The sequence below is a fragment of the Rhinolophus sinicus genome, linkage group LG09 (genome assembly GCF_036562045.2).
Source record: "Rhinolophus sinicus isolate RSC01 linkage group LG09, ASM3656204v1, whole genome shotgun sequence".
Lineage (NCBI taxonomy): Eukaryota > Metazoa > Chordata > Mammalia > Chiroptera > Rhinolophidae > Rhinolophus > Rhinolophus sinicus.
In genome coordinates this window covers 76103160-76118351 of record NC_133758.1, presented here as the reverse complement: position 1 = coordinate 76118351, position 15192 = coordinate 76103160, and the positions used below count along the sequence as shown (strand labels likewise).

Genomic DNA, 15192 nt, shown 5'->3' with positions numbered 1-15192 from the left:
TCCAAGCCAAGTTCATACATTAGAGGCAGATATCTCTTCTTTCTAGACTCTTGGCCACATTGGTCATATTTATGACAGGTTAATGTTTCTGATTTATTAAGTGAATTCATGAAGGTGGTTGTAGACAATCCCTAAAGATACAGGATATTCTATGAGAGTCTATGGAATAAACATGTTTAGCATTCCTTCAACTGACATCATTGAAGGTTTACAAGTTAAAAGGTAATACTGGCTAGCAGGTAAAATTCCGATGAAAAAAATAGGGCAACCTTACTACTCTCCTAGCAATAAATATACTGTGAGAGTATATGTACTTCTCCCTAATCTGGGGAATGGAAAGCATAGCGAAAGGCAAAATTGTGTTTTCTTAGTTTATTTTTGGCTACTTGGAAAAAAACAACTGTTTAAAATCATTGTTCAATGATACATGAAATCTGAAGATATTTGAATTAAAATAATATCCACCAATTTTAATGTACAGTACTGAAAAAAATGTTAATAGTTGCAGAATTTTCAATACAGATGGTTTAATTTTTAGTAAAAATTAAGGATTTTTCAATGCAGATTAGAAGAGTGAGCAAGGAGGAGAAGTGGAAGAAAGGCAATAGACGAAGGAGAAAAGATGAGGGGACTGAAAGTAAGTAGGGTAGAGTAGAGGAAATAAGAGAAAAGGGAAGGAGAGTGGTAGGGAGAGACAGAGACAGAGAACAGGAAGTGAGAGGAAGAAAAAGATAATCTGCACTCTTAATTGTTACAAATATAAATGAGGTTTTCAGTGGCTTATAAAATTAGGATTAGTATAAATTATCTAGATTGCCTGAGTATAGTGACCATAATATTTTTTATAATCTTGCAAACAATATTTTAGTTTTACTTTGCAGAATTCATATAATATCCCTGGATTTAGGATTGTGCTGTTGTTTGGGGAGTGTTTCATATTCATCAGAGACTTCGTTAAGCTTATTCTTTTCTGAAGAGAATGAAAACTAAAGGCTATCATTTAAGCTTGCATTTTTTTCAATACATATTTTACTTTTAATATCTAGATTTCTAACAGCTGGATTGACAAAGGCACATTAAAACCACATGAGTATTCCAAGGAATCTTTCTACACCAAATGTACATTTCTTTTGTTGCAAATTCTATTTAATATTTTGGTTTAATATTCCCACACACTTCTTAAACATGTTCTGAAATGGGTAGAAATAGATGTCGCTTTACTAAACTTTGTTTGTAATTTTGGTCAAAAAAATTTTAAAGTGATAAATACAAGATTCCATACTGATAAAACCCCATCACTATAGATACTATTAAATATTTTACTATTTCTACATTTCATTATTTTACAAACTTCTTTTAAAAGCAAATTTCCATAAAATATACAGCAGCACACGTTTGCATTCACTAATTTACTTTTGCTTCAGAAATCTCATTTCGCCAGCTGGAAACAGATATAATGCAATTTATGGTAGTCTCATATTCACATCTCAATAATGAGAATTGAAATCACAGATTTGCAACAGTAGCTTTAAGTGTTGCTTCTTGTTCTCGAAGGAACACCAATAGTTAATAAGAAATAATGCTTTCATTAACACAACCTTGAACACAAAGAAGACTTTAGAATGTATTACAATGAGCAAAGACTTTATTTATATAGAAGTGGTCTCAGCATCCAGTGTACATGAAAACTTCTCGTAGATGTGCTCAGCAAAAGCATAATTCTGCAATGAAATCAAAGCAACATAAATATAAGGTGATCTTAGTATAGTGATAGAGATGTGGAATATGAGGATTTTCACTGGCTTTTCTCCCCTTACACTACTTAATTGCCAGAAATTTAAAATCCTTTCCATTTCTAGGATGTCCAGAACAAAATCAGCTGCTCTCAGTTTTCCATGTACGTTCTCTATCCACTGTCATCACTATTGACTATGTACTACTGTAGTAATCTCCCTTTACAACCTGTTGCATATTGTTCCTAACCACAACAAATCAGTTTGAAAGAGAAATTGGTTATAAGTGTGAAGACCATTTATAATGAACTCAAGAACCAATGATATCATTATATAGTGTAAGATGCTTCAATAGTGATCATTCGAGAATCTTCTAATGTATTTGTATTGATTGACTCAATGTGCTTTTAAAAAGTCTAATTACATATATTGCACTTTAAGTGTCTTTTACATTGACTTTTCACCTTATCACATGTATGTCTTAGATTATACAGCTATAAGACATTCTTGCAAAGGAAGTAAAAACCTATCTTGGATTCTTCTAAGGAATAAATCCCCCCTATACCTAATCAATTTGAACATTATCAGTTATGCTGAGTTTTTGTTTGTTTGCTTGTTTGTGTACTTCTGTAGACCAAATCTCATGGTGTAATTTAAAAAAAATATATTTTCAAATTATTTTGGACCCTAAGAAAATTTGTGCTCCCTGAAAATAGTAGTCAGTTCTTTTGCCCACCCTTTTCAAGGTTCCCCTAATGTCACATTTATCTAATCGTAATATGGTGATCAAAACCAAGAAGTTAACATTGATTGGATACTGTTAAAACATCTATAAGCAATATCCAAATTTTGAGTTTCTCCACTAACCCACTGCATTTTTCTTTTTCTGGTCCAGGATTCAATCCAGATCTCACATTTCATTTAGTTGTCAAGCCTCTTTTGTCTCCTCCAATCTGATAGTATCTCAGGCTTCTTTTGTTTTTAATGACTTTGATACTTTTGAAAGATAGTGAAATATTTATATTACAGATGAAAATTAATATATTTAAATCTATGAGACAAAATTAAAATTTTGTCAAAGTTAATGAATTTTTTAAATATAAATAGTACCTATAGTTTTACTCAAATATAATCCTTGTGTTTCCTAGACACTGTACATCAACAGAAAATATTTAAATAAATAAGTTCATATATGTGTGTATACATGAATACTTGTATAGATGGTATATCAACATGGCATATGTGCTGGAGGTTTTCTTTTTAAGAGCTAATATAACAAAGAACAAAATTAGGTATTTCTTTAGTGTACTTGCTATTATTCCTCACAGATTTTTAGGCCATGGAATATGTGGATATGAAACAGGTTTGTTTTGAGCAATTTTTCTCTCTTTATTTTCATATAGCATGAATCGATTAAGAGTCTAATGTTCTTTCCCTTTTAAGATTGGGTAATTTGTCTTCTGCTAGACACAGATAATTCAACCTTTTATAGTTTTATTGCGTACAGACTGTTTTTTAAGTACTGATGAAAATTCCAGGGGTGAATCTCAAGCTCTTTGCATAGAAATAATTACTTGCTTCAACCTATTTCAGTTTCCTCCAACTCATAAGGCAAAACAACATAATACTTTATAGCAATGCCAAAAATTATTTTTTTTACAACAGAAATCTTCAAACCATTTTTACTAAATCGTCAGGACTGTATGTCAATGTATTTATTTTCTAGCTGTATTATTATTTTTATACTATATTAAAGTTTATACTACATTAAAATTATTCCCCAAACCTTATAATTATTTTTACCACTGATTATTTTAGTATGCATTATTTTACTACAATTAGAAAAATGTTTTAATATATTCGAATAACAGAAATAAGAGCTATTAATTTATTGTTATAAGTAATCTAGTATGAAAACTAAATTCAGTTTTCTCAGTATATAGATTTTGCAGAATGATAGATGAGGATTATTGTTTTGACTGATAAATTTACTAGTAATATACTATATCATTTCTCTGCATGCCCCTTGTTTTGATATTGGCCTAAAATAAAACTATTTTCCCTGTTATATTTACACTGCATTGATTACTACTGAGTATTTTTTCATGTGTCCTTAGTCACATGATTTCATACTAAATTAAATGTTTTGAAATAATGTGTATTGTTTCAAATAAGTCTTCAGTACCTTAAATGGATTTAAATACATACATATGCAAGACTAGAGCCAGAAAGGACAGTTTTAGGCAAACAGTGTCTAGAAGTGCTAAGCTAGTGACAGGGAAACCCTGGCACAGAACATTTATGTTCCTGCCTAATCTCTATGTCATTTGCTACTCAACTAAAAGCCTAGTGTGATTGACTAAATATGTGTTGATATTAAGGATTTCCTGTTTTGTTTTGCTATGATTACCATTTTATATTAATGTTTTTAATAAAAATTAAGAGTATCTGTATTAGAGATGCATACTAAGATATTTGCAAGTGAAATGATACCTTGTTGGGATTTGCTTCAAAATTAACTGTGTGGAGAATGGTAGAAAAATAGGTGAAACAAAATTAACCATGATTTGATCATTGTTGGAGCTGGAAGGTTAACCACATAGGGTTTTCTTATAGTCTTGTCACTACTTTTTTAAATATGTATACAATTTTCCACAATAAAACAATTTAAATTCCTATTTGTTTCTCATGTTTAGAGACAAAGAGCAGTGTCCAGTAGCTTTATCAATAGTATGAAAGATACCTAAGCTAATCATTTAACTGTGTTTGTAAAACAAGATAAGCATGTAAACAAGAAGGGACTGAAGAATAAAATGCAGTATATTTGCTCTCCCAAACAGAGGGAGACGTGGTCATTAGTGTGTTTTCATTTTGGTTATACAAACCCACTGAAAGTAGAAATACTGTGTATCTTTTGTATTTTAATAAATCATTCTAACTGGTCTAAATAGCATTAAAATATTTTGTAAGAATTATATAGAACTAGCATAACTCACAAAAAAGGAAAAAAAATTATTTATTGGAAGCAAAAATAATTTCAAAATAGGAGACAGGAATAGGAAATGTGTTTTTTGTTATTTTTGTTTTTTATTTTTTTCTCCCGCGGTTCTCAAAGTATGAGCAGGAAACCCTCATGGTTCCCAAGATTCTTTCGGGGGGTCCACAAGGTCAAAACTATTTTTATAGTAATGCTAAGGCAGTATGTGTCTTTTGCATGCTCATTTTCTTGTTACTATACCGTAGAGTTTCTCAAAGGTTACATGATGCATGACAACACAACAGATTGTCTACAGAGCAGACATGAGAATTCAGCTGTCTTCTATTTAGCTGACTATTAATCAGATTTGCAATCATGTAAAATAATGCCACCCTTCTCATAAATATTTTATTCTTTAAATACAGTCATTGTTATTTAAAAATGGGATTTATTTTAGCATGGAATGAATTATTTTAAATTCATTATTTAATAAATATTTTAAATTCTTGTTTTATATAGAAAATATACGTAGCTGTAACCCATATAAACAAAAGCTCTTTGAGGTCCTCAGTACTATTAAAAAGTATAAATGGTTCCTTGAAATCAAAATGTTTGAGAACCAATGCTCTAATGATATTTACAGAGACGGTTTAAAAAATTATAAATAAACTCTTTTTCTTCCTATAAAAAAAAACTTATGCAACACAAAGTGTATTTTCTAACTACTTTTATAACTCATATTGGATATATCCAAAAAAATTTTATTGATTAATACTTATTCATTGAACACCCATGGTGTGAATTACATCGTGTTGATTGCTGGTTTAATAGAATGAGTACAACAAAGACCCTGATCTACAACTTACGTATAATTTAATAGAAGAATCTGAAATGCAAGTAATTATGACAATAAAATTTTAGGAACAACGGAGAGAAAGAAATGGAATTTATAAAACATTGTTCATACCCATGCATACATATCTGTAAGTGTGTACCATACACATGCACCATTTATTTATATTTTTTGATGTTTGCTAAGATAATATATTCTTATGATCTTCTATTAAATGGTTCCTAATTATTAGAAAATACATCCTTTAACTTTTAACTGTGAACTTCAGATGTAATAAATGCTGATCAACAACTGTACAATGGTTTTGAAATTCCTTATTCAACCAAACACAAGGCAGCAAAATGGAGAGAATAGGTGATGAGTTTTAGAATCAGAAAGACCTGAGTTGGAGTTTAGCATTATTACTTATTTAAATATTGAGAACATTTGCTGCTCTGAAATAAGACCAGTTCTATGTATCTCAAATAATTTCAAGTCAACCAAGCACAAATTCTTGTACTTACTATACATTCAACAAATGTTGTTTCCCCTCCTCTTAGAGAGAAATTATCAAAAAGAAAAAAAAAAGCATAAAATGTAATGCTCAAAAAATGAGTCTGTTTTATTTGGAACTCCATCTCATGGGTCTAGAAACACAGCTGTTAGAAACAAGCCAAAGAAATTCTTCTGATTTTAAAAAATGACATTTGCTTATGTATAGTTCCATAAAGGACTGGTTGCATCTGCAAGGCTAAAAAGACAAATTAGCAAGTGTAACAGTGAAGAACATTGAAAATGTTTAGGTTCAAAAGATAGCAGTGTCTTCTATAGAAATAGGGCTCATTTTCTATTCCTCATTAGTCCACCACCTTTATTGGCTTTTAGGAACAGGAGACAAATGTGACAGATCTCATTGGATCTGCAATGGTAGCAGTATCAAACGTGGATAGCTCTTTTTTGTTGTTATTTTAACAGCTTTAGTGAAGTATAATGTACATATCATGAATGTACACATCGTAAGTGTATAAATCAATCACTTTTACTAAATTTATGAAACTGGTACGACCATCACCACAATCTAAAACATTATTTTAGAACGTTTCGATTATTACAAAGTTCCCTTGAGCCTGCTGGTAATATCCATTTCCAATGCTCTTCTTCCAGCCACACACGAGAGATTTACTTTCTGTCTCTGTAAGTCTGCCTTTTCTTGGCAGTTCATATAAATTGAATCATGCAGCATGCAGTTTTTTCTGTCTGGCTCCTTTCACCTACCAACATTTTTGAGATTTATCTGTTCTGTAGTATGTAACAGTATTTTGCTCTTTTTATTCCCAAGTAGTAATCCATTGTTTAGATATTCTACATTTGTTTATCTATTAGATTTTTCTGTTTTTAAATATTTGCATTAAAGTTTTAGTTTGGACATTGATATTTTTAAATGGTTTTCTAGAAGTGGAACTGTATGGCAAGTTTCTTTTTAACTCTTTTTAAAAAATGCTAAATAGTTTTCCCAGGTAAGTGCATCATATTACACTGTTGCCTGTAACTTTAGAGGATTCCACTTCCTCCATGTCAATGCTAACACTTGGTGATGTCTGTCTTTTGGGGTGAGTGTGGATATATCTCATTTTTGTTTTAAATTGCATTTTCTTAATGACATAATAAGGAGCATACTTTCAGGTAGTTATAAGCAATGCATATGTCTTCTTTGGTGATCATTTGCCCATTATTTATTTGGGTCATTTGTCTCTTTACTGAGGTTGTAAAAGTTCTTTATATATATTTGGGTATAAGTCCTTTATTAGGTATATGATGCACATATATTTCCTTCAGGTCTGTGTGTTTTTTTTTCTTTTCTTAAAGGTTTTATTTTAAAGGAAAAGTTTTACATTTTAATGGAATCCAATTTATCGATATTTTTTTTTTCTTTGTGGACCATGCTGCCCTTAAAATCATATTTAAAATTATCCCAAGTTCACAAAGATTTTTCTGTTATGTTTGAAACCAGGAGCTTTATATATTTTACATTGCATTTACATTGTATTACATTGGTTTTTGCCTATGGTATGAGACAGGGTCCAAGTTCATTTTTTGAACCACAAATGGATATCCAATTGTACAAGCAACTTTCGTTTACAAAAATATTTCCCCTATTGAATTGTCTTGGCTTCTTTGTCAAAATCAATTTACCATTAATACAAGAATTTATTTCTGGATTCTCAGTTCAGTTCTATTTTACTAAATGCCTAACTTATTTCACCAATACTACACTCTGTTGATTACAATAGTTTTGTATTAAGTTTTGAAATCTGGTAGTGTTAATTTTTTTTATTTTTTAAAATTGTTTTGATTCTTCTAGGTCCTTTAAATCTCCATAAAATTTTAGTTATCAGCCTGCTGAGATTATGATAAGGGTTGCATTGAAATTATAGATCAATTAGGGGAGATTGATATGCTTTTATAATAAGATTGAGTCTTCCCATCCATGAACATGTAACATCTTTTCATTTACTTAGATCTCCGTAATTTCTTTCAGTAAACTTTTATAGCTTCTGAAGTACAAGGCTAGCATTTCTTTTGATAAGGCCTCCCAAGTCATTTTATTCTTATTGATGCTATTGTGAATGGAGATTTTTATTTATTTTTTTAATTTCAGTTTTGGATTATTCATTCCATTTAGGGAAATACAATGTTTTTGTTTATTTACCTTTTGGCTAATAAGTTTGCTTATATTTTCAGTTCTAATAGTTTTTTGTATGTGTGTTAAATCTTCAGGATTTTCTACATGCAAGGTTATGTCATCTACAAATATAGTTCTCCTTCTTCCATTCCAATGAGAATAAGTTTAATTTAATTATTTCTTTTTTCCCTTATTGCCCTTGCTAAAACTTGCCATACAATGTTGAACAGTATAGTGAGAGCAGACATCCTTGTTTTGTTCTTTTGCTGATGACTAGTTGTGACAATACAGGGACTCGACCATAACTCTGCTATAGAATTGTTTCCTCTCCTCTTCTGTAATACTCACTGGAAGGGGATTTTTAGCCTAAAATTTAAAAAAGCTGAGCAGAAGTGTTTAAGAACAGCTTTAAAAGCCAACAACAGCTAGTCAGACTTGCCACTTTCCTCTAATACTCAAAGGAGATCTCAAACACTGGTAATATGTTAAAGTATTGAGTGAATTATATTTTTATATTTGGAAGGGTAGAGAAAGTATGTATAAAGATATATAGATATATAGAAATATAGTTATGTAGATATATAGATATCAGTTGAACCCTCCCTCATACTGACTCTGGATTATATTTGAGTAATTTTTTAAATGGGAATGATTACATTTGTGATATGGCCTTATTTACATAAGTTGATCAGTCATTATATTGTTCCAATATGTAACCAAAGAAATTTAAATATGAGCTGCTAAGAAAAAGGATAAAATCTAAAATATGTTAGGGACCTAAGATACAAATATAATTATATTGTTTGCTTTGCACTTCCAAGTTTTCTCTTTGCTTCTGAAATAATTTGCCACAATATTTATTATTTCCTTAAAATACATCCTCAGAAGTGAAATTACTGAGTGAAAAGGAAGGGATATTTTGGATGTTTCTTAGACATCTTGTCAAATTTCTTACCTGAAAAGTTCTACCAATTTTCATTCCCAATCTAAGAATATGGTTTTTCCTTTGCTGTTTAGGAATTTAAAAATGATACAAATTTAAGAAAAAGCACATTTTAACTTACTTCAGATGCCAAATTTTAATAACATTGATTTTAGTATTATTTTTTATTAAGTTTCAGGTTGATATTTTGTCCTATATTTAATAGCTTAATTGCCTCCTGTTCACCTAGATTGTGACCCAGGGTTATGCTGAAGGCCAAACAAAGAACATCTGACATTGGACAGATGAGATCAACAGCAGTTTATTAGTCATATATTCACAGTGGGAGGGAGCAGGGCACCACACACCATGGTGGGGGGTGGTACCCAAGGAACAGAGTAAACAACCAGGAGTGTGGGAGGCAGGCTTTTTAGTATCAAAAGGTTGGATGGAGTGCCCCCTGGTTCCTGCAAGAAGATATGATTGACTTTGTTGAATAATTCTGTGGACTGGCAGGAAACTGAAACCCACTACTCAGGGATAAGCAGGAACCTCACCTGATCCTTGATAAGCAAAGTTGTTTGGCTAGGGGACTTTATTCACCAGAGTGCGGAGGGGATTGAATGGTTAGGCCACTGAAGGCCCTGCTGATTCCACCAGTTAATGAGGCAGCTTTAGGCTTTAGACCATAATTATCACTGTTCTTTCCTTTCAATTATTTATCTATTTAATATGCAGAAGAGTAGATTATTGTTTTTGTTTTGTTTTGCTATATTACAGAGTATATAAATGGCACTAAGATTAGGGCCAAATCATGGTATACTAGGTAGAAAACTAGGTAGAAAGTCTGAATTTGATAGGCAGTCTGGGCATCACTGAAATTATGGAAAATATAGCTTCCTTTATGAGTTTGTTTTTTTAAATTGTTTTGTTTGCTTCAAAGTTGAAGTCTGAAAAAAGCTTAACCATAATGAAAAAGGTGCACTTGTTTTTAAAATAAGTTTGATTACCTTTGCTTGAGATTGCACAGCTGTACTGAAATGTGGAATATCAAATAAGGAGAAACTGAGGCAAAAATGTGGTGAGCTACTCCGGGTGGTTTAGATAAAGTAGGACTAACACCCATTTCACATCTCTCCAACATTATTTATATGAACATTTCATGAGAAAACTATTTTACTCGTATCAGGCCAAGTCTTAGAATAGAAAGTAAAAACAATTATGTCACCTCTTCTTGCAGAAGACCAAGAAAAGTATAATTGTCACCTTGAAAACACCTGAGTTCCATGCTCACTATGGGAACATCTGGGAACTGAACAAATGCTACAAAGTAGACCCCGAGGCTGAAGTTTCTCCCTCCCCATTCACGATGGCTTTTTTTCTTTTCTATTTTTAACAGTGCAGTTACATATGATATGATTCTCACTGTAAGCCTCTCAAATTATTTTTAGAAATAAACTAAGTAGAATAAAACTATAGAAATAAAATAAGGTTGAATTTCTTCTAAAATCACAATCTCTTCCTGGTAAATTTTAGTGAAAGCTTGCATTCATTTCCTCAGTAACAGAGGAAATGTTTATTGTCAAAGCAACTTGTGTGGGTTTTTTTTTTTTTTGGTTTGTTTGTTTGTTTTTTTGTTTTTCTGTTTTTTGGTAAAAGAGGATAGTTTATTAAAAGTAAAGAGTCGCAGCGCTCAGAATGAAAGGGGGTCCCGACCAGGTCGCCCCTGTCAAAAGAAGTTTTACATTAACATCATTACTTCTGCTGACATCTGTCAGAATAAATATTGCTTGCACAATTGTGTTCATGATAAGAAAGTGACCTTATAGGCTTTCCTTCTAACTGGATGTTAGCACATTTTTCTATATGCACTCTTTTTTTTAATTAAAGTTTATTGGGGTGAAAATTGTTAGTAAAGTTATATAGATTTCAGGTGTACAATTCTGTAATACATCATCTATATCTCACATTATGTGTTCACCACCCAGAGTCAGTTCTCCATCACCATATATTTGACCCCGTTTACCCTCTTCTAGAGCTCCCTTCCCCCCTTACTATGCACTCTTAATGAAGTAAAATTAAAGGAATTAATTGGTTCTGTTAGGAGAAGGTGAAGACATTCAAGATGTTTAATCTATAGGAGGGAAGAATAAGTGGTAAAGTTAATGGGAAATTGAAGGGTATAAATATAAAATGTACATGAATTGGCCATGGAAAATTGGGCAATTATAAATGAGATTCAGTTAAAGGAATGAGGATTTATATTGATGTTCTGGAATATTTTCTTGAAATTTAGAGCAATTACTGAAGGTATTTAGAAAGTACAAGAATGTGGGAGTCAAGAAAAATAAAGGGCTCTAATATTAGCGTTTTTATATGCTGGACAACCCAGACAAGTTTCTAATCTTCCTTAGTCTCAGCTTTTCTGTCCTGAAATGGTATGGATAGTACCTAACATGAAAAGTTGTAGAGAAAATTAAAAAAAAAAAAAAAAAGTATAATCCACAAAGAAGAAATGTTACTGTCTTTTTCCTTCTATCCCTGAAGATGATATCAAAGAGATTGAGAAAAATAAAATACTACATTAAATGTAAAATAATATGGGCACAAGGTGCAAAAACCAAATAGAATTCATCACGTCATTTTTTGTTTAAATCATAATTTCATTAAACTACTTGAATATTCTTAGCTTGGTCACCTAACAACATGTAGCATTTCTTGTTTATTCCAGATAATACTAATAATTATTTAATGCAGTAATGAAAATAACCAAAACAGTTATATTAAATAAATCTTTAATTAAAAATATCCCCTGATATATATTGGAAGGCAGAAACTGTTGAACTGTGTTGAATACCTCCTTCACCAAGAGCAAATTGGTTTTGATGAGAATAGGTTTAGCCTGTAATGCAAAAATAATCTGGACATCTGGATTTTATTTATATCCCTAAAGTGACTCAACAAATTCAGAACTTTTTTTCTCCAATCAGCTTCTCAACTCCTCCCAAAAATAGTGGTAATTATAATAGTTATTATGTTACCATGCCTGTATGCAGTTTGTTCTTTATATATTTGCATGACAAGATACATAAGTATTACTCCAATTTCTTATTTATTTAACATATATACACATGCAATTCATATTTGTAATACAAATGCTAAAATAGTAAAAACTACAATACTAAAAATGTAACAATTTTATCTTTATAATGTTTGGTGATAAAGACATAACCAAGGCATAGAAATGTATACATCTATAGAAAAACAAATTATATTGACAATTATATTGTCAGTTATATCGACAGCATTATCTTTCCCAACTAATCAGTCGCAGCTACACATTAAATTGTACTATATGATTTTTGGGTTGCCTAAGCCAGAAACCTCTTATTTCCTCAGTCTTGACTAAGAGATGCTGTCTCCCAACGTTTTTTTTTTATCTCTTGGTAATTTCTCCTTTTAATGGTCTGATTGCAATCTCTCCCATCACTCTCCTTTGTGCAACTGAATGAGTAAAGGAATATATAGATGATGTGTTACAGAATTGTACACTTGAAACCTATGTAACTTTACTAACCAGTGTCACCCCAATAAACTTGAATTTAAAAAAAAGGAAGAGCTGAATGTATTGCTCCCAAAGCCATCCCTGCAGATTCTCAACCAGGTATGCTGGTGCTAACCAGACAGAGATACAATGCTAAGTCACTCAATTGAAGTAAGAGTGTGAGCTCCACTCTAGCTTTCCCATACAATAGGTGTTGCCTTAAGCACTTAACCTCACAAAGCCTCATTTTCCTCATGTATAAAATAGAGGGTTTTTGTTTGTTTGTTCTAAGAAGAACAAATGTAATTAATGTAATTTTAAAGATATTTTCTAAATAGAATAGAATAAAAATCTATTATTTTTAACATCATTATCATTGATGCATTAGCCTCCTCTTGGGGAAAAAATAGGCATTTTGGTTTTCATCTATTTATTATTCATTCAATTATATATTTGATACTGCCTAGCTGCCATGAAATTGCTGCATAAACAGGGACCCCAGAGTTGCAGAACTGATACACAGAGCTCTTCCTCTTTATTTATGAAGGGCAAAAGTTTCTTTTTCATGGCATATTTCCCTTTCATTCCTACCCTCTATCACTGCTCAATCACTGTCGTAATGACTAGAAACACAAATGTTCCACAAGTTTTGCTACCAAGAGAATGTCCATCTATACTGTGTGTACAGAAAACTCAGAATACCACTTTCATCTTCGTATTAATTTTCTATTCATGGGTAACAAATTACCACATGTTTGATGGCTTAAAACAATGCATAATAAGTATCTCCCAGTTTTCACGGGTAAAAACTCCAGACATGGCAGACCTCAGGCACCTGGTCAGGGTCTCACAAGGCTATGACCTGTGTTGGCCAGGCCGTGTTCTGTTCTGTTCTGGAGCTTGGGAATCATCTTCCAAGCTCACGTGGTTGCTGGCAGAAGTCATGTCCTCCAAGTTGTGGGAATAAGTTCCTCATTTTCTTGCTGACTCTCAGCTGGTGGCCAATCTCAGCATTTAGAGCCTGCCTCAGCTCTTTGCCATGTGGCCTTCTCCAGGCCCTCATATGCATGGCAGTTTACTTCTTCAAGGCCAGCAGAGATTCTCATTCTATGCAATATAATCACAGTAGTGACTATCACATCACCTTTGTCAGATCTTATTGGTTAGAAGCAAGTCACAGGTTCTACTTCTACTCAAAGTGGGAGGTGTTATACAGGAAGTGGCTCATTCGGAGTCGTGATAGTGTATGTCTGCCACAATCCCCTATTATGTCCAGAAGTACAGAAGGAACACTTAATACTCAATTTTGCATTAGAATAGCATTTTTTCCTACTTTTATTTAAGTAAAACTGACATTTATTTTGGAGAGCACATTGTAAATTTAAACAAATATAAGATTAAACTATTTAGTTTCCAGTGACATTATACGGTTACATGACTATCTTCAATGCAACAACTTTCTTTAATGCACAGAGTGAATGGCTGCACGCCCAGTCTTGGACTGATATTAAGGAGATCAGTAGCTAAACAAGTCACTATTAAGTCCATCTCTATAAAGTGACCCTATCTCCTAATTTTATAACATCCACTTTCATATGAAAGAATCATTTTGTTTTGGACCCTAAGTACAGCTAAATGCGATAGGTTTATTTAGATATAGTTGAAATATATTAGTTTCAGGTATATAACATAATGATTTGATATTTGTATATATTGGGAAGTGATCACCCCAATAAGTCTAATTAACATCCATCACCATACATAGTTACAAAAATTGTATTCTTGTGATGAAAACTTCTAAGATCTATACGTTTAGCAAATTTTAAATATGTAATACAGCATTATTAATATAGTTACCATGTTGTACATTACATCCCCATCATTTCTTTATTTTGTAACTGGAAGTTTGTATTTTTTAGCCTCCTTCACCCATTTCCCACCCATACCCCCACCCTCCCACCTCTGGTAATGGTCAATCTATTCTTTGTGTCCATGAGCTTGGTTTTAGGGGGGTTTTGTTTGTTTTGTTTTTTTGGTTTCCTGGGCTTTTTGTTAGATTCAACATGTAGTGAGATAGGATAGTATTTGTCTTTCTCTGACTGACTTCTTTCATAATACCTTCAAAGTCCATCCTTGTTGTTGCAAATGTCAATGTTTCCCTCTTTTTATGGCTGAATAATATTCCATTGTGTAATATTATATATATAGACTATATATATATATATATATATATATATATAGTCACACTTTCTTCCTCCATTCATCTGTTGATGCACACTTAGTTTGCTTCCATGTCTTGGCTATTGTAGTAAATAATGCTACAATAAACATGAGTTTGCATATATCTTTTTGAATTAATGTTTTCATTTTTCTCAGACAAATACCAAAACTGGGATTTCTGGGTCATATGGTAATTTTATTTGCAATTTTTTGAGGAAACTCCATACTGTTTTCCATAATGGCTACACCAGTTTACATTACCACCAACAGTGCACAAGAGA

At 32.0% G+C, this 15192-nt stretch overlaps 1 protein-coding gene across 1 annotated transcript in view; it reads left to right on the top strand.

The window, feature by feature from the left end:
• The window catches only part of PCLO (piccolo presynaptic cytomatrix protein), a 373138-nt gene that overhangs the window by 227496 nt on the left and 130450 nt on the right, over positions 1-15192 (top strand). Inside the window, exon 9 of the mRNA XM_074339748.1 lies at positions 565-637. Coding sequence (XP_074195849.1) covers positions 565-637 — 73 coding nt within the window. The remainder of the gene's footprint in view (positions 1-564; positions 638-15192) is intronic.